The 25,191-nt window shown below is 42.7% G+C and overlaps 1 protein-coding gene across 1 annotated transcript; it reads right to left on the bottom strand.

The window, feature by feature from the left end:
* Nucleotides 1–24,324: 24,324 nt before the first annotated feature.
* Nucleotides 24,325–25,191, bottom strand: LOC147437360 (uncharacterized). The gene has a single exon (XM_086486552.1). The coding sequence runs from the start codon at nt 25,189–25,191 to the stop codon at nt 24,325–24,327; it is 867 nt and encodes a 288-aa protein (XP_086342678.1).

The raw sequence follows: 25,191 nt of genomic DNA, 5'->3' as shown, positions 1-25,191 counted from the left end.
CATCAAATTCAATTTTTCATAAAATAGACATCATACGCATTTTATATCTCACATCCAACTTTTGCACAGGAACCTTCACATTTGAATTCACAAGCACATTGTGCATACTCTAAACATGAAGCACACAAAGCTTCATAGGGTTTGGAGCTAGTTAGGGTGTCCAATGCCCAAAAAGTGCAAAGTCTAGGCCTAACTCAACCAATTGGCCTTAGACCTACCAAAAGTGCTCCAAACCAAAATGCGCGTATGATGTCTTTTCACTCATATAGATATCAAACTCAACATTTTTCATCATAACCATGTTCACCACATAGTATAAAAACCATATGTTCAATTTGGACCAGTTTGAGCAAGCTTGTGACCACTTGGACCCAAAAATAAAAAACCTCTTGGCCTAAGACACAATCTATGGCCCCAACCACATGAATCCACCTCTAAATCAAAACATGAGATGATCAGAGAGTTGCCCATCACTTAGGGATCCCACAGGTCAAGTTTGGGCCAAAAATCTCAAAGTGGACATCATACACGTATGATGTCTCTAGAGGCCCTTGGGATAAGTTTTCAGTTCCAATGCCTTTATCCCATCATTCTTAGCTCACAGCTCAAGTTCCATAAAGTTTCAACTCTTTATACCCATCCAAACCCAAGTTTTGGAACTCATATGCTCTATACTTAATTTTGGCTTCAAACACATCAAAAATTTTCCAAGTCAAAGTTTGATACCACATGAGTTTATGCCAAGCTAAAACCCATCTCTAATACAAGTTTGAGCCCCTTTGGGACAAAGTAGACATCATACGCGTATGATGTCTCCATAGCCTAAATATGAACCTGGGAGCTAACTTGACCTATTCTAAGCCTTCATTACATGTTTATAAAGCATCTACATAAGTTTCATCCCATTTGAACCTCACTTGCTCAAAACTTAGCCAAATTACAAATTCAAAGCCTGAAAGGAGTTATAATGGTCACATCTTGCCCAAATGACATCCAAATTGAAATCGTGGCATATATCTATGATGTACATGCTATGAGCTCATAAATTTGCACCCAAAATGCACTTTTGACCACATGCATAGCACCCTTAGGCCCTAATTAACTTATGTAAACAATGCTAACTTTTGCACTTGGAGTGAGCCGGATCAATGGAGGCTGAAAAATTCCCAGCAACGAAGAAGAGACTCTCCTTGAAAGACATAATTGCAGCAACAAATCCCTACACAATCCCCATTGAGACACTGAATCCACCAAAGGCTTGGGTGGATGAAGATACAAACGATGAACCACCAGTGGCACGACCTGTCCCTCGACAAGCCTCATGAGAAAGCTAGAGACATACAGGAGGAAAAGTGTGAAGAGCCACCAAAGAAAAAAGGAAAAACCGCGATGACCAAAGAGAAGAAACCACCAATCAAAAGGCGGATCGAATCAAGAGACCGATCGAGCAATTCACGGCCGAACAAGCACGTAAGGGAGACTTTGAGGAGTATTGGGTGCTAGATCCAGCAAAGATGGGGGGCAGCTCCTTGGCCATTAGAGGATCGGCTTGATCACTACATCCAAGCATATGAAGAATCTGAAAGTGTGATTGAACAACAAAATCTAGAGCCCTTCACAATTGAAGAGGTACAAGATATCAAGAGAAAGTTGAAAGAGATGTCTGAAGCACAAAGGAAAGAGGAAAAAGAAAATGTGGAGGAAAGAAGTACAACACCACCAGTACCTTCCCCGGGGGCTACGTCTCAACCGCCAAGCCCACAACTCTTTTGTTAACCCTCACGCACATTCCTATCACCTACGACGGATGCTGTATTATATATTTGGTAGAGTCAGGTACCGGGCTTGTCGGTCCAATAGGAAAAGGGTAAGAGTGATCGCCGATGAGAGGCGCACTCTAACTGGAACATTCAAGGGATTACTTGGCTAAGCATGGGCGCCCAAGTGTGAATGGAGCAAGCTCATATAAAAGTCAAGTAAATCTAAAATTCACTCATTCTCTCATTTGTGCAATTAAAGAGTACTCTTGCTCCATCTTCTTCTTCTTCATCTCCTTGTGTGTGTGTGTGTGTGTGTATGCATGAGAGAGAGAGAGAGAGAGAGAGAGAGAGAGAGAGAGAGAGAGAGAGAGAGAGAGAGAGAGAGAGAGAGCATTGCGGCGGCACGACAGCGGCAAGGCGGTTGAGCGCGGCGTAGCGGCGTCTCCTTCTTCTTCGCGGCGAGGAATCCTCCACGACATGAAGCATAGAGCAGTGAGTGACACACCATCGCCATCTTTGAGCTTACTAGTTTAGGCTTGTTGTGTGATTGGAGCCATTTGTGGCTCGCACATAGTGTATCGGCAAGTTCCTTGCATTGACATGTGTGACATACACGCACATTTTTGGCGCTGCTGCATTCATGACCAACGTAGACCCTATGCCCTTAGAGAATGTGCACATGAATACTTCATTCACTGCACCTCCTGACTCTTTAGAGCTATTCCCCTCCGAGGTTATATTACCTGATGGTAGAAGCCTTGCCGAAGTGCAAGAGGTTGAGCGGTATATCCCTTGCAGCGAGGGAAAAGGAAATTGAGAGCTTACGCAAGACGGAGCAACGAAGAGAGTAAAAATCGAAAGCTCCTATGTCAATATCTTTGCTAAGAGATCAATCGAGTGCTCCTGACTTAGCAACGGCTAAGGGCCAACCCCTCGAAAGCAACATAGCATCTAGCTCAAAGGACACCCCTAGCACCTCAATTCTAGATGGAGCATTCTTAAATGAGAACTGGGAGTACGAACTACAAACGGAAACTCTGACCGACCTATACACAGGTCACACCTATCACGTGGGTTGGTTAGATGTCCTACAATCCACAATGGGTGCTACTAATGTGGAGAATCAACAACAAAGAGTTTGTGAGGTCATCCATAGGGTGATTGAGTTAGAGACACAGAACAAGGGGATCCACATGCCTTCAATGGGTCTCATGAGATTCTTGGATACAAGAAAGGCTAAACAACCGACCTTATCACAAATGGAGACTCCCTCGGTAAGTCCGATGGATCCTCCATATGTTGTTTCACCAAGGGTCTCAGTGCAATCTGAGCCCACAAGTGATAGCTTTACCTTTCCAAGTCTAGCTCATCTTTCCCTTGATGATACCACGGCTACCATGCCTACCCCATTGATGGGCATGCCAAGAAACACGCCATGGACCTCATTTGTTAGTAAAGCACCACTACATGGTAGCTCAATGCCTGTAATAGTACATACAAGTGTGTACCAATCGTATACACCCATGGATCCTCGTACTCATGTAGTCCCTACACCTCCCATTGTTTCAACTACCTATGCTCCACAACCACAACACCCAAGCTCTTATCTCCATGGGACCATACCGGCTAGCATTGGCATGTCACATCCGACGGTTTCTATGCCCAGGGCCACACATATGAACTTTGGGCCACCACATGGCACAACACCGTACCAAACGTGGAATCCAAGGGCTTCCTATACGCCAAGCCCAATGCCAATACCTACTCCACATGTAGTCTCTTGAGCGCCTTCACCCACGGTGCCCGCTCACTTAGGTGACTTGGCAACATTTGCTCAAGGTATTGGTTGATCTATTGCTTAGAATATGCGTAACAGGCCTGATAGAGAGCCTAGAAGTAAGGCAGTACAAATAGCCAAGCTCACACAAAAATTTAGTGGAGATGGGGATGTGAGAAAGCATATCAAAGTGTTTTAACAAATATGCGATTCTCTAGGAGAACACAATGACCTGCATAAGAGTAATGCATTAAGCCTAACCTTAAGTGGGAAAGCAAGGGATTGGTATAGAACCCTAAGGGTGGAAGAAAAAACAATTTACCCTACTCTTAGGAGACTGTTCTTGAAAGAATACATACGAGAGGGAGTGCTTTGGGGTGTAGCCTCTCAGCTCCAGAAAGCCCAACGAGAGGAAGGAGAGTCGGTGAGAGACTTTATTAGTCGCTTAAAGCATTTGAATTCTCGTCGTAATCCAAATGAGCGCTTCAATAATAATCAATTGCTTGATAGATTCATTCGGGGATTACGACATGAGGATATCTACAATGGCCTAGTCATTAGAGGTATCACCACTTGGGAAGCAGTCACCACCAATGCGATCCAATTGGAAGATAATTTAATGATTCAAGGAGAAAGAGTGTTTGTTGAGCCTAAATCTATTAGCTCGCAAGCATCGGGGCATCATCCAATGACCCTAAAGCCTATTGCTAAGGAGCCAAGGATATCTGAGATGACTTTAGCAGATCTCACCAAGGCTATTCAAGAGAGTCTTAGAAACAATCATATGTATCCAAGAAGGGAGCAACAATGGTGCTCAGTATGCTATGGACCGCATAGTACCAGTGAATGCCCTACTTTTAGAGTAAAATTCAATGGGAATTGCAATGCATGTGGAAGGTATGGTCATCAAGCTAAGGATTGCATAGTATTTAAGCATGCGAAGGCCAATAGACCAACCTTAGCATGGACAGACACACCTCGAGTGCCTGCATTGATGCTGGCCCCACCACTTGAACAAACGTCACAACACATGGTCCCTAGGGCCCAAAATGTTGTTCAAACAACACCCTTACCACCTCCAATGCTAGGACCGCAACCACCACATCCGAGAATCACTTCTGTGAATCAAGTGGGCTGTGAGTCATCTATTGCTTGTTTGGAAGGCTGTGAGGAAGATATAGACCCTAATATTGCCTATGGGATGGATGTTCTTGAAGAAAGTCCACAATACTACATGGAGGACTATTGGGGACAAGTCAAACCTGTCTATCAAGTAGCTGCTCTTGCTGCAAGAGGCCAAAATATCAATTACACTGTTAAGAGACCACCTCTTCAATGCTATAAGTGTGGAGGTCCACATCGTGTAATCGAGTGTCCTATTAGGCTACAAAAGAACGCCACACTAATGCAAACCAATCAAGCGAGCACGTCTACAATGCTGATACTCACGTGTAATTGATGTGGCATAGATCATTTGATTGCCCAATGTCCAAATAATCCAAATGCACCAAAGATCATGCCATTAAACCGAGGAGCCATCACAAAGTACACCTGTGGTACCAGTAAACGTACTCACACGATCATGCTCCAAAAACAAAATTATATTCTTGAGGAAAGAGACACAGCATCAATTGCCCAATCTCAGAAAAACAAGAAAATACGAAGGAAGCGATCGCAAAAAGCAGCGAAGTCAGACCCCAGTTCAAAGACCAACATAGGGACTGGTGACAACCTCGTATATATGAATGACACTGAAGAGGATTCTGATTCAGGTGAAACCTTGGAGACCAAAACGACCACTAAGATAGAAACCAACAAGGAAGATCTTCATGAGCCACAATGGCCAAGATCCAAGAAGAAGATAGGAACTTATCCAAACCCTACAGAGGAGATTGAGCGAGTCAAGCAATTAAGGAGTTTGGTAGAAGATACCCAAAAGGATCTAGAACCAGCACCTACGTAGATCCAGATTATAGACACCGTGTTCCCTACGCAACAACAACCTCACCAAGTCCATAGACCCTTAGCCATACCTAGTGTCATCCAAGAAGAAAGTGACTTAAAGTCATGGGAAAGTGGGCGTACTCACTTCTTGATGGAAAGAATGTTTACAGAGGGACTACTTGATCCTATCAAAGAAATGGAGATCCCATCTTCCCCATGTCAAGGGACTGAAGTCCAAAAGGTGCCGTTAAACATTGTGTCTTCAGAAGTCACAACCACCATCATGTCCAAACTATATAAAGACCCTGAGCTAGTCTTAGCTCTTCAAGCCTTCGTCAATGGAGAAATTAAGTTTGGGCTACCACAATTTGCCCAGATGGATGGAGCTGGGGAGATGGCAATAGAGGAGGAACACTTAGATCCACAACCCAACCTAGATGAGAACCTTGTTATAGAAACACCTGTTAACAAGTTGGGACAATACTTTGAGGGTGATGAATCCAATGCGACCATACCAATCACTACCAAGGGATTAACTGTGAAGGGAATCCTTGATGGTGGCACTCGGGTTAGCATTGTAACTAAAAATTGCTAGGAAACTATGGGAAGACAAAATCTTGCGACCACAACCATTGTACTGAAGATGGCCAATGGGTCTATTGTTAAACCTATTGGGATGCTAGAAGATCTCAAGATCAAGGTCTTTGGACATAAGAATGAGTTACCTTCATTGTTATGGACTTCTCCAAGCACACTATGGCATCAGAGATGATCTTAGGACATCCTTTCATGAGGGAAGCAAAAATGGTGCATGATTGGTCCAAAAACCATGTCTACTTGCAGTTCCAAGATTCTGTCATTCGAGTGGATCTTGTAACTGGTCGAGCACATCCCCTAGGAAACAGCTTTATAATTGATCATAGATCTGACACCATAGTTCAATCGGCCCCATTGCAGTATTGTTACACGTTTAAAGCGGACATTGATGTTGGGGAAGATTCTCCTTATATGGATGTACTACCTGGGATGACTGAGTCGGACAATGTGGATTGGGTCCACCTAGAAGCAACCATAGACACTTGGGGAAATAGGGGGACGACCTGGGTAACACCTGAGGGGGATGAAATGCCACCACTCGTACCCTTAAATATGCTACAAGCAATGCATATAGCTTCTGACAAGACTCATCCTCATATAACAAAGAGAACATACAAGTGGGTCCCTAAATCTTCTTTAGCGACCATAGCTAGTGCTAAAAAATAGAGGCCTTGTAATAAACGTCCTGATCGCCCCAAGAAATGTAAAGAAACGTTGCGTTGGATTCCTAAAAAACTATTGGAAGCCCAAGGCTACTATTAAGGAAATGAACAAATCTGGGTGCCAAAACGTAGTTTTTGTTCTTACCTATCACCTGACCCATGTGTGAGCCCAATCCTGTAGCTCCAAAATGAATTGACAATCGCGGAAAGAAAAAAATCACAGAATACTACACACCCGCTCTAGAGCTAGTTTGGGTACCAAAGAAAGAACGATTTGTTCCACCTAGCTCACGAAGGGGGGAGTCCCATGAAGCTTCTAGCTCCTCATATAATGCATCCATAGAGGTAAAAGCTTCTTCACAGCCCCCACCTACAATAGTGGACCTCCTACAAAGGAATCCACACCTCCCAGTTTTCAAGAATCACCTGCTGAACCACTTCAAGTTCGATCCTGGGAGAGTACCTTACCACCCTTACAACTCGATGAGGCACCTAAGGTAACAAAAAACTATTGGCAAAAATCCTCACCTATTACCAACTGGAACAATTGGTTTCAAAGGGTGACGAGCACATTTCAAACAGTATGACCTACCCAACGAAGGGGGAAAGTCTTCATTCATGTCAGCCTATTGAATTATTTCCCTCTCAACCTTCCTCCCTGACCTCTCAATCTCCCAATCTTAGGGAATATATATATAAAGCCTTATACTCACAAAAAAGAAAAAAAGTAAAGAGCAAGAGCAATTAGCAAACGAGTATGCACAATAAAAGTCAAAACATTGACCCAGACCTACACATTCACATCCGGTACACTGAAACAAAAACCTATGTCATAAGACACCTTTGATCCTCATCACTCGAGTGATGGAGGGTAGGTAGGATTAGTACGATAGGAGTGTTTCTGTTTTAGAGTTTAGTGATTAGCAAAGTTCTTTCTTCCCACTGATGTGCCTCCTAGAGGTATTCTCTGTGTTTCCTCGTGTGTACATGAACATGTTGCTGTGGTTAGTATTTGGACCTTCATGGAATCTTTCTCTCCTTCACACTTCAAATCAAGCATGATCATCAACAAAAACAGGTGTTTCTTGTCCATTAGCATTGTCCCTTATCTTTTTTGCATCCGTGTTTGTCTACTAAAAAATTGTGATTGGTAGCATAATATTCAGCACATTTGCTTAGTATCAAACATTAAATTCAATATAATTTTTTGTCATAAACACTTGTCTATGTTTAAAAATCAAGCAGTCCGACTAAACTAGTTTGACCAAGTTGGGTGTTACAAATTTTCTCTTAATACCATGGGAAATGCCTTCCTAATAATCTATGGTTACTTAGGTTTTTAATCCGATTTAGGCAGCATTGTGTGAAATGTACTAGGGCTTTCTAGTGGGCTTAGTCTCTATTGACCTTTAGCTTAAGTATTATAAAGGGAGTTTACTAGTGTGATGAGCCTTGGGAGGGTAACAATGTTATATGACCCCCTAGAGTTACAAAATTAAAATGCTGAAAACAAACAAACAAAAAAATCAAAGTGCCACAATGTAAAATCTTAAGCTGGAAGAGAAACCTCAGCTTGATTTGGTACTCCACTCACATGTATTGCCTATGGTACTAGAGCCCTAGAGGTTCCCAGTGTGGGCGCTTTTCCTTGAAAAGCAAAAACCCAAGGCATACAAAATAAGCACACACATCAAAATTGAATCAATGTGAAAAGACTTTAGGGGGACAAAGAAAAGGTAATCAGTCAGGCGATGATTTCATGAGAAATTCCTTTTATCGTAGCTTAACTACAAGGTCTTCTAGGTATAGCCTCTAGTCAGCCCTCAGACATGAAATACTTGGCTCTCGCCATTGAACAAATTAATTGACCAGAGAAAATTGAGAAGCTTGCCCATGGTATTAATATCGATCTTTAGTGCCTTTCGATCGTTAAATTAGCGACCCCAGACTTGTTTAATTTTTTACCTTTACAACTGTTTATGCATTTGATTATATTGCAATTTAATGTTTTTTGCTGACAAATGGTTTAAAATTCTATTACCAATCAAATTGTCTACCTACAATTGCATATGCTTTTTAATTGTATATGAGAATGCAATTACTATGCCAATGTTGTTTGATTTTGCAGTGGCTGAAGAAGGCTAAGGACATTCATCTCAAATGCTCTTCCACCTCGACGAACGAGCTTCAACTCAATAGCTTCCGAGGATGGAATCTACATCAGGAAGGGGGGCATGTTAACCCTCACACACATTCCTATCACCTACGACGGACGTTGTATTATTTATTTGGTAGAGTCAGGTATCGGGCTTGTCGGTCCGATAGGAAAAGGGTAAGAGTGATCGTCGATGAGAGGCGCACTCTAACTGGAACATTCAAGGGATTAGTTGGCTAAGCATGGGCGCCCAAGTGTGAATGGGGCGAGCTTATATAAAAGTCAACTAAACCTAAAATTCACTCATTCTCTCATTTGTGCAATTGAAGAGTGCTCTTGCTCCATCTCCATCTTCTTCTTCTTCATCTCCTTCTCTGTGTGTATGCGAGAGAGAGAGAGAGAGAGAGAGAGAGAGAGAGAGAGAGAGAGAGAGAGAGAGAGAGAGAGAGAGAGAGAGAGAGAGAGAGAGAGAGAGAGAGTGCGATCGAGCATTGCGGCGGCACGGCGGCGGCGAGGCGGTTGAGTGCGGTGTAGTGACGTATCCTTCTTCTTCGCGGCGAGGAATCCTCCACGGCAGCAAGCGTAGAGCAGTGAGTGACACACCATCGCCATCTTTGAGCTTACTAGTTTAGGCTTGTTGTGTGCTTGGAGCCATTTGTGGCTCGCACACAGTGCATCGGCAAGTTCCTTGCATTGACATGTGCGACATACGCGCACATTTTTACATCGCAACAAGTTGATTCGTCAAAGAAGGCATGGCAGGCTGGACCAACACCAAGAGACAAGGGAAATGATGATAGGTGTACTTATGAAGACCTCCTTAACGCTGGATATACATTAGAAAAGGCCTTTGAAGTTATTTATGGCACTCCAACCCCGCCATGGGCTATAAATAAAAAGGGAAAAAAGGGAGGAGAAGCAACGAGACCCGGCCATAGATGACAAAGCAAAGAGATGACCACAAGATCAAGATACACAAAGATGGGCACTAGATTTGTAGTTACCACAACCTGGAGTATCGGGATTGGTACAAATTTCACCAGTACCACAATGGAGACCTCCTCCAATGGGTGCACTACTAAGTATGGGACACCAGATTCCACTGTCACGTCCTCTCTCTAGATCATCGGCAAGGAGCATGGTAGCTGCTAATGAAGAAGATGTGAGAGATGTTCATCAGATGCTAGACAAATCAAAACGTGATCTCTCACACTAGCTAAGGAAAACAACATGCTTCAAACAAGGGAGGGGAAATTACAAGAAGAATATGACAATGTCTCAAGAACACTTCAAGGAACAAGTCAAAGAGCCGAGGTGGCGGAGCAAGAGCTTGAGTCTCTCATTAGAACACTAAGAGATGTTGAGAATGAACTAGACACCCTTACATTGGAGATGGCAGAGGTCTCAAATGAGGTAAAGAGTCTACATGACGGAAAAGAAAAGATTGAAGATGAGTCGGAAGCGGCCAAGGATGAGGTGGTTGAGCTCAAAGAAAAATTAGAGCTCCAAGATTTGACCATACAAAGGCTCAGAGCAACCCCAAGGGCTGCATGAGCAAGTGCGGGAGCAGATAGCCACATTGTTTAAGCCTTGGAAGCTTAGATCACGGCACTATAGAAAGAATTAAGACTGGAACAAAGACAAAGAGTACATATGGCAGAAGATCCTTAACAGTGGAAGAAAGATTGATGGCACAACAACAAGAGCTTCAAAAAGAGAATGACTAGCTAAAGCTCCAATTAGAAAAGCTGCAAGAGTTGTTAGTCTATCAGGCAGAGGAAGCCACAAAAAGAGACGAGCTTGTACGACAACAAGTAATAGCTCTCAGAGAAGAAGTTGAGGAAACTAGGTCACAAGAAACGGAGCCAGATCCTAGTGACCTTGGCATAAGTGCACAGACTGAGCCCGTGGAAATTCTTGAAGGTGTGAAAGATCCACAGGAGCCATCACAAACCCAAGAAGAGAAGGAACAATCCCTGACGGCGAAAGAGGAGGCACATCTCCAAGAATTAATTGAACATACCATGTTGAAAGACCCCAAAGGCAGCCTTGGAATGGGAAAAGTGGATGATACACAGTTGGAGTCCAAGGACTAGCCACAAATGTGCTCAAAAAAGAGTGGATGCAGCCATCACCCCCCTACCCTCTTTTGAAGTAGTTGAGAAATCTAGAAGAAGTTGAGGAAACTAGGTCACAAGAAATGGAGGTACATCCTAGTGACGTTGGCATCAGTGCACATACTGAGCCCATGGAAATTCTTGAAGGTGCGGAAGATCCACAGGAGCCATCACAAACCCAAGAAGAGAAGGATCAATCCCTGACGACAAAAGAGGAGGCACACCTCCAAGAATTAATTGAACATACCACATTGAAAGACCACAAGGCAGCCTTGGAATGGGAAAAGTGGATGATACTACTCAGCTGGAGTCCAAGGACTGACCACAAATGTGCTCAAGAAAGAGTGGATGTAGCCATCACTCCCCTACCTTCTTTTAAAGTATGAAGTCTTTTCAATAAAGAAGAGAATTGAAGCTGAAGGAATGGTGCCTGTGTATGAAGGTGATATCCAAGATCAAGAAGCTACAAGAAGGATAGTGGAGTCCCAGCCAAAATGGAGAAAAGGGTGGCTCCTCAAGTATCCAGGATTTCTGAAATGCTTGGTGGATTCCCCCAAAAACATAAGGGATGACAATTTATTTTGTGCAGTACATCATCTATGCTCATTGGCAAGTCACACCAGGCTCTTGAAAAGGCATCCAACCTGGTTGAATTACCTATCAATGCCACCACCTAAGGAGGGAGAGAGAATGTCTCTTATATGGTGAAGACCCTAAAGGGCACCATTAAGATTTTCACTGGCTCTCCTGACCTGATGTGTGTGATGATCAGGAAGATATGCAAGACTCTTCTAGCTTGCCTCAAGGTGTTCACACCGTCCAAAGCAACAGACTCAACATTATTATCAACGGGTGACACTGTCACAAAAATGACCTATGATCTATCAAAGCAGCCATCCTCGGAAGTGCTGCACTTATTTTATTAAAGATCAATGTTCTTGCCAAGCTACCACATGAAGGCTTTTGAAAAAACCTTCTACACCGACTTCTACACATACAAACTCATAATCTCTGGCCCTACAGTCACCATGGGCAACATCAGATATGAGTCTTATCTAAAGCTATTAAAGCTACTAGGTTTCCATTTATGGGAGGCAACATAAGACTACTACAAACTTAGAAGACAAGGGCCAGAAGCACTACAAAGACAAGGCCTCAACACATGGAAAGATCATGTCGAGGACGACTTGAACCCGGAGGGGGAGAGTGTTGAACGGAAGACACTCCACAATTGGAAAGCCCATTCTTGTATTATTTAATTTGACGGACTCAATTGTAATTATTTTTCAGGACTCAATCAAGCTTCCAGATTGTAACTTATTGAATATGCAGATAAGCAGAACCCATGGTAGAAAAGTAGGAGTTAATTTTGACGATTTAATACCTCCAAGGCTGAGGTATATAAGACAAATTTTTAACCCTAAATGAGACTTTAAATTAATCATCTTTTGGAGCTCTACTAACTGTACCATGGCTGCGTGCTTTGTGTCGAAGAGAAAGTGAGGTCCTCTTCTCCTCTCTACACGTACTACAAAGCTACACCATGGAGGCGACTACACCATCGCATTAGCAACAGTAAGAGCTACGCTTCAACACCAAGCTTGCACGATTCCGGTCTCCTCGCAAAGAGCTCTCCTATGAGCTTCAAAGTGAGTTTTCTCTCTAACCATGTATCCATTTTGTGATTGCTTTATGTCATTGCGGTCACGACGAGTTTAACTACACTTTAGGGCTAAGTATGTTGAGAATCGATGACCCATAATTTCTTGCCTGTCTTCATGTGCATTTTTTGCACCAAGTGTTTGCTGGTAGTAGATTGGGTTAGAGACTTTAGGGTAGTGTAATGGAAGAACGCACAACAACACTCAATTTCCTTGCTGACAGCTGCCCCAACTACTTCTTACTTGCTCTCAGGCTTTCACATGCTCTCCATAATCTTGTGCTCTTGTTCATGTATTCTTCTTTGCTCCAAGGAATCTTTTATCCAAGCATCGATGTACTCTTTGCATTAACACACACACACACACACACACACACACACACACACACACACACACACACTTACTCACTCACTCACACAAACACAATCTATTGGCTGCGTGATTACACACACACACTCACTGTTGCTTTAATGCTCATCAGTTGTGTTGTTTTCAATCAATTAAGCTAGTGTTTTCAATACATTTGAGTTTTGCTGTAGGGTTGTTGTGTTGAGTATTGATTTTTGCTTCATGAGCTGCATTGTTTTCAATCAACAACTAGTGATCATCATGATTCTAATTGAGAAAATTTCTTTTTTTACCGATTTCTAAAATTGCTTAATGGTTTGAGAGTTGTTTTCCCAATAGGTGCAAATCAATAAGTTATTTTCCTGCTTGAGTTTATGCATGCATGTCATTGATTGTTAGGGATGTTTTTTGGCCAAAATCCAATGAGTCACTTCAATGCACGTATCCCCAAGCGACCTAGAGGTAGTCAATGATTGGCTAGGGTTAACGAGGGAGAGATAGGTAGCCAAGAGACTATTCCTAGAAGAGAGGATAGAGAGTTGGTGGTCACGAAACAGTTTTTGAGACACAATTGAACAAAGACCTAGGGTTTATGCAGTTGCTTCAAGAGGATTGTTGGGGGGGCATATTGACTGAGGGTCAGTCAATTGAGAACATAGGATTGAGCCAAGTGACCATCCCTCTCCAGCCTAGTGCTATTTCGAGTGTTTCCTTCATAAGTCCAAGGCCCCCATCTGCAAAATTTATTCCGTTGATTTCCCAAGGCTTCAGGCCTCCTCGCATGGGGGCTTCTCCAATCGTGCCACCAATGAATGTTATGCCTTCTCTTCTGTCCACATCCCCAGCTCCTGTTCCATTGTGTCCTCTCATGACCTCTTCCAATGAGTCCACCAAGGGGTCTAAACGCCCTCGCATGGCAATATTGGTGTGGGAGTAGACCGCAACATCGACCTTGCTAAAAAACTATGAAGAGTGATGGTATCATGTAAACAAAGGAAATTTGAGACCGAAATATTGGGAGGAAGTTACATTGTAGTCAAACAATGAGGTCATTGGCACCTTTACACCGAAGCAGGTTAGGAACCGCATAGACACTCTTAGGAAAAACTAAAAAATGAAAAGTAAAAAGCAATAACCACTGGGGGAGTGAGGTCCACATGGGAATACTTCAAGGCGGTCAACACTCTGTGGTCATCCACTCCATAATTTGTCGGATTTTGGGAGCCTTTGATAGTGCTAGTGTGCATAGCACTCATGCAGGGAGTCAGGGCCCTCAGGAGGGAGCTTAAGGCAATGACGAGAAGAGGAGGGGGAGGGAGAGATTGGGGCGAGGAAGGGGGCGAGTGTGAGACTATTATAGAGGAGACTTTGAGTGTGGCACTACAAGAGGTCCTTCAATGTAGCGACGCTCATAGTGCGACGCTCAAATGGGAAAAAGCCCGGCGTCGCTATAGGCGTCACTATATAACAAAGACTATAGAGACGCTCATAGAGACGCTTATAGAGACGCTCATAGAGACGCTCATAGAGATGCTTATAGCGATGCGCATAGAGACGCTTATAGCGACGCGCATAGAGACGCTTATAGCGACGCTCATAGAGACGCTTATAGCGACGTTCATAGAGACGCTTATAGCGACGCTCATAGAGACGCCGACCCTGTAAAAATAATTTGAGGGCACCCGAAACTCAGATCTGTAGATCTGAGTTTCGGCGCTCTCTGCACAATAGGTATACCTGTCCCCCCCTGGCCCCCCCCCCCCCCCCCCCCCCCCCCCCTCTCTCTCTCTCTCACACACACACACACACACACACACACACATGAGGAGAGGAGGGAGAGCCAGGTATGCTCCCTCCCTCTCCTCTCTCTTATGTTCCCTTCCCCTCTTTCATTCTCTCTCTCTCTCTACACTGTGTGTGTGTGTGTGTGTGTGTGTGTGTGAGAGAGAGAGAGAGAGAGAGAGAGAGAGAGAGAGAGAGAGAGAGAGAGAGAGAGAGAGAGAGAGAGAGAGAATGTACACACACATGTGTAAACAAAGAACACACACATACACATTGAGAGAGAGAGAGAGAGAGAGAGAGAGAGAGAGAGATAAAGAAATGAAATGAAATGATATATTTAACGTCTTCAAAATGCCAAAATGACTTATGAGACCAATCCGATAAACTCCTTGTGGATCTAGTCTAATGTCTAGGTATAAACATAAAAGTGAAGTGGAAGACTAAAATCATCATCATCTTCATCAATTTCCAACATTGGGCATTCTCTGAGAAAGTAGTGCATCGGTTCGTGAAGAGCTTCTTCAATGTCCGCCTTTGTAAATAGATGTAATGGGTATCTCCCATATCGCGCTTGAGTAGACTTGATTCTCTGATGGAGCCTCGATTAATATCGTGGACGTCTAGCTCTCCCGAGCTCAATGGCTCTTTCAACTAATATTTTAGTATGAGAGAGAGAGAGAGAGAGAGAGAGAGAGAGAGAGAGAGAGAGAGAGAGAGAGAGATTGAATTATCGTCCACGGAGGTCATATATGACCCATGAGAATAAAAACACAACATTACAACAATTGCTTCTCAGTGCGGGCTGATACATATCAGTTAAGGACTGAGGGTCCATCAAGAGGGTAGAGTAGGGAAAAAGAGAGAACAAAAACCTAAGGATCAGTTGAGAGGAGAGGTTTGGGTTTTTGAAATTCCTGGATGATCGCTTTGCCACCTTGGTAGACTGCCCATTTGCCTTGCTTGCATGCTTTTTGCATTTTCTTGAGCTTGCTTGCTTTACTCTTGAGTTGATTCATGGTCCATTCTTCTGCATTCCAAAGCTTTTTTCCCTTGAGAAGACGAGATTCACGTAGCAACTTCATACGCTCATCTTTGTCCTTGAAAGTGAGTATGCAATGCTTGGGTGGCACATGTCTATGTGTATCATTGATCCAAGCAACAGTTTCGGGCTTGATGTAGATAGGTTGAAGAATGTCATTGAGCTTGGTGATTTCTTCCTGAAGGGTGTCCTCTGCGGTACACCACGATAAGTGTAGCCCGCCAATGCTGACCTTGAGGCCAAGAGATTCTTGTAGCCGACATTCTTGTAGGGCCGCCTATATCTTGGTGTCAATCTTCTTATGTGTTGTTTCATGTGATTCTTTCTCCACTGCCACTTCGACTGCGTGTTCTTTTTCAAGCAGAGCTTGGCTCTCTTCTTCCTTCGCATCTTCAAGCTTTCGTAAACATTCTTTAAGACTCTCCTTTATGTCTCCAAACTTTTGACTTTACAACGCTATATACAATGCTAAATTTTGGAGGACCTTAAATTTAGAGTCAAGTCTCTTATTTCAAAAGTTTTTGCGTACAAGCTTGAGAAGGATAGGTACAAGGCATTGCTAATAAAAAAGTCAGCCTTGAACTTATGACTTCTTATGACTTCTTCTTGTCCTTGCTAACACTTGCCCAATATTTTTGCACAAGTTATGCAATGTAAGACGCTTTGTAGATTATCTTTTTGTCCCTGACGTTCCTTCTTTTCAAGATTTTATGTACTTGAATTCAAGTTCTATAGGTGGAGGAATTTATCCCAAGGAGTTTTGTGAACTTAACTGTACCACAAAGAGTGATTGTTGTGCCTTTTTAGACCTTAATATTTTTCAGACTCCCTTGGGATTAGAAGTAGATATCTATGATAAGCACCTTGAACCGGAATATGCCAATCTAAAAATCATCCGTATGGGCAAGCGCACGAGCTGTTTCTAAAGTCCATTTGCGTTTTTCCATAGACAAACTTCAGAAACGGCTTGTATATTTGGCGTTTCTTCTTGCGTTTTTTTCTACGGCTTGCCATGCGCGCTCTTGACTTTGCCTAAAGCTTACCTAATCAACTATAAATGGTTTGGGCAAGCACACAAACCATTTCCGAAGTCCATTTGCGTTTCCGAAGTCCGTTTGTAATTTTTCGTAGAAATACGAGAACGGACTTTAGAAACGGCTGGTATATTTGGCGTTTCTTCTTGTGGTTTTGTCTACCGCTTACCATACGTGCTCTTGACTTAGCTTAAAACTTACCTAATCAACTATGGATGATTTGGACAAGCCGTAGACAAAATCGCAAGAAGGAACGCCAAATATACAAGCTGTTTTTGAAGTCCGTTTGCCCAAACCATTTAGTTGATTAAGTAAGCTTTAGGCAAAGTCAAGAGCGCATATGGCAAGCCATAGATAAAACTGCAAGAAGAAACACCAAATATACAAGTAGTTTCTGAAGTCCGTTTGCGTTTTTTTGCAAAAAAACGCGGACTTAAGAAATAACTTTTGTGTTTGGCGTTTCTTCTTGAGAATTTGCCTACCGCTTGCTATATGCGATATTGACTTTTCCTAAAGCTTACCTAATCAACTATGGATGGTTTGGGCAAGCGCACAAGCCGTTTCTGAAGTCTGTTTGCGTTTTTCCATAGAAAAATGCAAACGGACTTCAGAAACGGCTTGTGTATTTAGCGCTTCATTTTATATTAACTTTGTCTAAAGCTTACCTAATAACCTATGGATAGTTTGGGCAAGTGTTGAAGCCTTTTTGGAAGTTGGTTTGTATTTTTTCGTGGAAAAATACGAAGGACTTCAGAAACGGTTTGTACATTTAGCGTTTTATCTTGCGGTTTTGCCTACAGCTTGCCATACATGCTATTGACTTTGCCTAAAGCTTACCTAATCAACTATGGATCGTTTGGGCAAGTGTTGAAGCTGTTTTCGAAATTCGTTTGCGTTTTTTTGTAGAAAAACGAGAACGGGCTTTAGAAACGGCTTGTATATTTGGCATTTCTTTTTGCGGTTTTGTCTACGACTTGCCATACACGCTCTTGAATTTGCCTAAACTTTACCTAATCACCTATGAATAGTTTGGACAAGCACACAAGCCGTTTTTGAAGTCCGTTTGTATTTTTTTGTAAAAAAACACGAACGGACTTAAGAAACGGCTTGTATGTTTGGCGTTTCTTCTTGCGGTTTTGCCTACGGCTTGCCATAGAAGCTCTTGACATTACCTAAAGCTTACCTAATCAACTATGGATGGTTTGTGTTTTTCGTAGAAAAACGTGAACGGACTTCTGAAACGGGTTGTATATTTTTGTCGTTTCTTCTCACGGTTTTTTTCTATCGCTTGCCAAACACGCTATCGACTTTGCCGAAAGCTTACCTAATCAACTATGGATGGTTTGGGCAAGTGTTGAAGCCGTTTTCTAAGTCTGTTTACGTTTTTCCATAGAAAAACGCAAACGAACTTCAGAAACGGCTTGTGTGTTTGGCGTTTCATCTTGCGGTTTTGCCTACAGCTTGCCATACACGCTATTGACTTTGCCTAAAGCTTACCTAATCAACTATGGTTGGTTTGGGCAAGTGTTGAAGCCGTTTTCGAAGTTCGTTTGTGTTTTTTTGTAGAAAAACGAGAATGGACTTCAGAAACGGCTTGTATATTTGGCATTTCTTCTTGCGGTTTTATCTATGGCTTGCCATACATGCTCTTGACTTTGCCTAAACTTTACCTAATCACCTATGAATGGTTTGGACAAGCACACAAGCCATTTTTTAAATCCGTTTGTATTTTTTCGTAAAAAAATACGAACGGACTTAAGAAACGGCTTGTATGTTTAGCGTTTCTTCTTGCGGTTTTGCCTACGGCTTGCCGTACAGGCTCTTGACATTACCTAAAGCTTACCTAATCAACTATGGATGGTTTGTGTTTTTCGTAGAAAAACATGAACGGACTTCTGAAACGGGTTGTATATTTTTGTCGTTTCTTCTCATGGTTTTTCCTATCGCTTGCCAAACGCGCTATTGACTTTGCCAAAAGCTTACCTAATCAACTATGGATGGTTTGGGCAAGTGTTGAAGCCATTTTTTAAGTCTGTTTACGTTTTTCCGTAGAAAAACATAAACGAACTTTAGAAACGGCTTGTGTGTTTGGCGTTTCTTCTTGCGGTTTTGCATACGGCTTGACATACACGCTCTTGATATTGCATAAAGCTTACCTAATCAACTATGGATGGTTTGGACAAGCGCACATGCCGTTTTTAAAGTTCGTTTGCGTTTTTCCGTAGAAAAATACAAACGGACTTCAGAAAAGGCTAGTGTATTTAGCGTTTCATCTTGCCGTTTTGGCTACGGCTTGCCATATGCACTATTAAATTTGTCTAAAGCTTACCTAATCAACTATGGATGGTTTGGGCAAGTGTTCCGAAGTTCGTTTGCATTTTTTTGTAGAAAAACACGAAGGACTTCAAAAACGGCTTGTATATTTGGCGTTTCTTCTTATGGTTTTATCTACGGCTTGCCATACGCACTCTTGAATTTGCCTAAACTTTACCTAATCACCTATGAATAGTTTGGACAAGCACACAAGCCGTTTTTGAAGTCCGTTTGTATTTTTTTGTAAAAAAACACGAACGGACTTAAGAAACGGCTTGTATGTTTGGTGTTTCTTCTTGCGGTTTTGCTTACGGCTTGCCATAGAAGCTCTTGACATTACCTAAAGCTTACCTAATCAACTATGGATGGTTTGTGTTTTTCGTAGAAAAACGTGAACGGACTTCTGAAACGGGTTGTATATTTTTGTCGTTTCTTCTCACGGTTTTTTTCTATCGCTTGCCAAACGCGCCATCGACTTTGCCGAAAGCTTACCTAATCAACTATGGATGGTTTGGACAAGTGTTGAATCCGTTTTCTAAGTCTGTTTACGTTTTTCCATAGAAAAACGCAAACGAACTTCAGAAACGGCTTGTGTGTTTGGCGTTTCTTCTTGCGGATTTGCCTACTGCTTGACATACGCGCTCTTGACATTGCATAAAGCTTACCTAATCAACTATGGATGGTTTGGACAAGCGCACAGGCCGTTTCTAAAGTTCGTTTGTGTTTTTCCGTAGAAAAATACAAACGGACTTCAGAAACGGCTTGTGTATTTAGCGTTTCATCTTGCCGTTTTGCCTATGGCTTGCCATACGCACTATTAGCTTTGTCTAAAGCTTACCTAATCAACTATGGATGGTTTGGGCAAGTGTTGAAGCCTTTTCGGAAGTCCGTTTGCATTTTTTCGTGGAAAAACATGAAGGACTTCAGAAACGGTTTGTAGATTTAGCGTTTCATCTTGTGGTTTTGCCTACAGCTTGCCATACACGCTATTGACTTTGCCTAAAGCTTACCTAATCAACTATGGTTGGTTTGGGCAAGTGTTGAAGCCGTTTTCGAAGTTCGTTTGTGTTTTTTTATAGAAAAACGAGAACGAACTTCAGAAACGGCTTGTATATTTGACATTTCTTCTTGCGGTTTTATCTATGGCTTGCCATGCATGCTCTTGACTTTGTCTAAACTTTACCTAATCACCTATGAATGGTTTGGACAAGCACACAAGCCATTTTTTAAATCCGTTTGTATTTTTTCGTAAAAAAACACGAACGGACTTAAGAAACGGCTTGTATGTTTAGTGTTTCTTCTTGCGGTTTTGCCTATGGCTTGCCATACAGGCTCTTGACATTACCTAAAGCTTACCTAATCAACTATGGATGGTTTGTGTTTTTCGTAGAAAAACGTGAACGGACTTCTAAAACGGGTTGTATATTTTTGTCGTTTCTTCTCATGGTTTTTCCTATCGCTTGCCAAACGCGCTACTGACTTTGCCAAAAGCTTACCTAATCAACTATGGATGGTTTGGGCAAGTGTTGAAGCCATTTTCTAAGTCTGTTTACGTTTTTCCGTAGAAAAACACAAACGAACTTTAGAAACGGCTTGTGTGTTTGGCGTTTCTTCTTGCGGTTTTGCATACGGCTTGACATACACGCTCTTGACATTGCATAAAGCTTACCTAATCAACTATGGATGGTTTGGACAAGCGCACAGGCCGTTTCTAAAGTTCGTTTGCGTTTTTCCGTAGAAAAATACAAACGGACTTCAGAAAAGGCTTGTGTATTTAGCGTTTCATCTTGCCGTTTTGGCTACGGCTTGCCATATGCACTATTAACTTTGTCTAAAGCTTACCTAGTCAACTATGGATGGTTTGGGCAAGTGTTGAAGCCTTTTCAGAAGTCCGTTTGCGTTTTTTTGTAGAAAAACGCGAAGGACTTCAAAAACGGCTTGTATATTTGGCGTTTCTTCTTACGGTTTTATCTACGGCTTGCCATATGCGCTCTTGACAGTGGTCGATGATTGGACATGAACCCACACCATACAAGCGCGAGTATGTAGACAAAAAGGGCTTAAATATTCTTATGGACATTCAGAGTTATCGCTCCGACTTGGGCAATATTTAACCTTACACTCTTACATTTGTTATATTTTAATAATAAGCTAAACATTAGATTGTTTTGTAATTATTTATTTATACTTACATAAAGTCTTATTGTGTTTTTTTTTTTTTGCAGTATCCGACAAATGTGCCGCTCGGACGCGATGAGACGTCAGATTAGTTGGCATCAAAGTAACCGTAGCTAGATAACACTAGTTTTATTTTTTTCACAGCGTATATTAGGAGATGACGTGTGTACGTCAATTTTTTAACTATTGGCCAACAATGTATTTTTTCAATAATTAATGACAACTGCGTTGTAGCTAGTACATTTTAATCAAAGCTTAATAATCAAGTTATTTTGCCTATGATGTGTATAATTTTGTCAATTTATTACTTTGTCAATTCACTTTTATCGATATACTTTTGTCAGTTTTGCATCTTAGTTTTGGAAACTTTATGTTCAAAATGGTTGATGGGGTGGCAGGGTAATGTATGCCCTGCCACCAAAAAAAATTATTCTATGTGCGTCGCTATTAGCGTCTCTATATGTGTCTCTATTTGCGTCTCTATATGCGTCTCTATTTACGTCTCTATATAGCGACGCAAATAGCGACGCTCTCTTTTCGACGCGCATAGCGACGCTTATAGTGACGCCGGGGGTAAAAAAATCCCCGTGTATTTCCGTCGCTAAGGCCGTCACAACTGTGAAGAACCTCTTGTAGTGTGGGTGGCACAACCGATGGGGGGATACAACGTGAATCCCTCAGGTACAGGACCTTCGAGGAAATAAAGTGCAAAAAGAGAAAGATCCCAAACGCACATCACTAGGATCTATTGCCAAAGTGCTTTGAGAGGGTATAAAGGGGATGCCCAAACAATGAAAGACTGCGAGAAGGAGCAGGTTGCCCAAGAGGAGAGATTGTTGTAGCTAGATGAGGAGACTCGACGAATGGAGATGTACATAAAATTTCAATTGGACCTCGCAAAGATTGTCACCAAATCCAAGGTACGTTCCTAATCAACTTAAAATTGTGTCGAGGAAGGGAATGATAAAGGGAGGAATTAAATGGAAACAAATTTTTTCTTGGTATTATTCTTTAATGCGTTTTTTTTTTTGGAGATGTAGGATGGATGATGGTGATGCGCCAAAATTACTTTTTGTGCTGTTGCTAAATTGGCATCACCATTCCTCTAGTGAGGAAGACCCGATGCATGATAGGAGGCATAGAATGCACTTTATGTATTTTTGTTTGTTTGGCTATGTAGTCTTTTGCATTGCATCCATGTTTGGTTTAATAGAGGAAGGTTTGATTGGATGGAGCCACCACAAATGTGGTGGTGCTTCCCTAGGTAGGTGACATTTTGGAATGTCATCCACTCGGCCATTTGGTCATGAGGGAGAGTAGACTGGAAGAGATGGGCTCGATAATATTGTAATATACTCAGATAAGAGATCTACTAATGAAGCAGGTTGGTTGCCATCTCCCCTGTGTATCTTGCTGGAGAAGGGTGGCTCCTAATCCCGGCTCCTAATCCCATATTTGAAGCATCCACCGGAGTAGGAAGGGTTGTTCGAAATTTGGGTGGGCTAAGAGGGTTGCTTGTTGTATCACCTGCTTTAAATGCTTGAAACTTTGTTGGCATGCTGGCGACCATTCATATTTGACTCCTTTTCTAAGAAGTTGCTGTAAAGGATAAGTGATCTTGGCGAGGTTCGGGGTGAACCTGAGAGAAAAGTTGGCCATTCCCAAAAAGCTTTGCAAGTTTTTGACGTTTGATGGTTGGGGATAATCTTGAATTGCTTTCACTTTAGATGGATCCATTTGTATGCCGTCTGCTGAAATGATGAAGCCAAGAAATTTTAATTGTGTTAAGCCCCACTTACATTTTTTTAATTGAAGCTGGAGGTTGTATTTTCGAATTCGCTGCAGAACTTCTTGTAAAATTTGTAGATGCTGATCCCATGTGGAGGTGTGGATCAGAATGTCGTCAAGATAAACAAGAACGATGCCTTGTTGAATTAGGTCGTGGAAGATGGAATTGGCCATCCTCTGAAAGGTACTTCCTGCATCAGACAAGCCAAATGGCATCCGGGTGAACTGATAGAGGCCAGTAGGGGTGCGAAATGCGGTCTTGTGGGCGTCTTTAGGGTCGAGAGGGATCTACCAATAACCAGAAGTGAGGTCGAGGGAAGTCAAATAGTGGGATTTTCCTAGTTTATCTAAGAGATCGTCCAATCGGGGAAGGGGGCAGAGGTCATGCATGGTTACTTTATTGAGAGGTCAAAAATCTATACAGAATCGGTAAGACCCATCATCCTTCGTTACTAAAGCGGTTCTGAAATCCAATCACTATTGGAGGGTTGAATGATACCTTTGGCTAACATATCGTTGACTGATTGGCTGATCCTTGCATTCTCTGTTGGGGACCGTCGACGTGAAGCCATTCGGATGGGGTTGGAATCACCTGTACGAATTGCATTTGTAGTGGGGAGGTTGACTGTCGTAGGCTCATGTGATTGGTGAAACAAAGTGGGGAATTTGCGGAGCAACCGTCGAACATCATGTGTGCGAGGCATCCATGTATGTGTGTTGTGTGTGGACAAAGTTGGGACCAGAAAGGGAGCATAAGGGAGGGATAGGAAGGAAATTGGGAAGCACAAGGTGTTGAGAGTCAAAGTGCAATCGTGCTCGCGTTTTTATGAACCAATCACATCCTAATGTGATTGGAAAAAGTTGCCTAGGAAGGACGTAGAATGTGTGTGTGAATTGTTTGTGGGCTATTGTGAAGGTGCAATGAACTACCGTGTGAGAGTGGTAGATTTGTTGGTTATCACCAAATAGCACAGAAATTGGTGAAGTTTGAGTTAAAGGAAGACCTAACTGGGTGGCCAAGGTGCTACTGATTGAAGAGATAGTGCTACCTGAATCAAGTAAAGCTTCATGTGTTGTGTCATTGATTTGGAGGGCTGTGGAACATACTGTCCGGTTTGTGGTGGTTGACGCTTGTATATGCGGGTGATTTCCCTCCAGTAACCACCCGCTCAGAGGTTTTCCGGCATTGCTGCAAGTGTGGCAGCTTCGCTGATGTTGATTGCTTGTTGAATGTGATTTGGCGTGGAGTTTCTTACTCCGCGGCAGTGACGATGGACGTGCCCATAAAGGTTGCAGTTATAGCAGCGAGGCCGGCCTTGTGCATCACGGTCGGGCAGAGTTCGTCGATTGTGTTGCTGGGCATTCTGCACATCGATGTCCATAGGCACTAGGTGATCTGCAGTATTCCTATGGAGGTGTTGTGGGGTGGGTAGTAGAGGAGCAGGGTCGGGTTGATTGCTGCCCTCAATGCGTTGAGCAATCTGGACTGCATGGTGAAATGATGTCGGGCCCTGGTCTCTTATACGACGCGCACTGTCGTGTCGCAATCGGGGCCATAAGAAGAACAACTTCATCTCCTCGGACATGGCAGGATCTGCCCGAAGGAGTAGTTGATTCATCTTTACAGCAAACTGCGCTACTGGTTCGTGCTGTTGTTGCTTGAGAGTGTTGAGTTGTTGTAATGCCGTTTGTGTGATATTATGATTAGCAAAATTTTGAACTAATAGGGCTTTAAGTGTTTGCCAATCACCTTTTACTTGGTCCATCTGCTGGACAAACCATGTAGCTGCGACACCTTCAAGTAGAGTGCGGACTTCGAGGGCTTTGCGCTTGTCGTGCCATTGATGGTAGCTTGAAACATTATCGAAATGATCGATCCATGTGAGGACGTCCTCTGTAGGCAGTCCAGAGAAAGGTTTGGGGCGGACTGGTGTATCAGTGCGGGTGTGATGAAGTGGGTTTGAGGACATGAAATTGAGCAGGGTTTGGTTCGTATGGTTAACTTGGAGGAGCATGCTTGAGACTGCCTGAAACAT

Source organism: Adiantum capillus-veneris, chromosome 17 (assembly GCF_014529385.1).
Source record: "Adiantum capillus-veneris isolate H3 chromosome 17, ASM1452938v2, whole genome shotgun sequence".
Classification (NCBI taxonomy): domain Eukaryota; kingdom Viridiplantae; phylum Streptophyta; class Polypodiopsida; order Polypodiales; family Pteridaceae; genus Adiantum; species Adiantum capillus-veneris.
The sequence above is the reverse complement of the archived record's forward strand: the minus strand, read 5'-3'. Positions and strand labels throughout refer to the sequence as shown.

Excerpts from the sequence above, each read along its gene's own strand:
- LOC147437360 (XM_086486552.1), bottom strand. The coding sequence starts at position 25,191 with ATGTTTCAGGCAGTCTCAAGCATGCTCCTCCAAGTTAACCATACGAAC.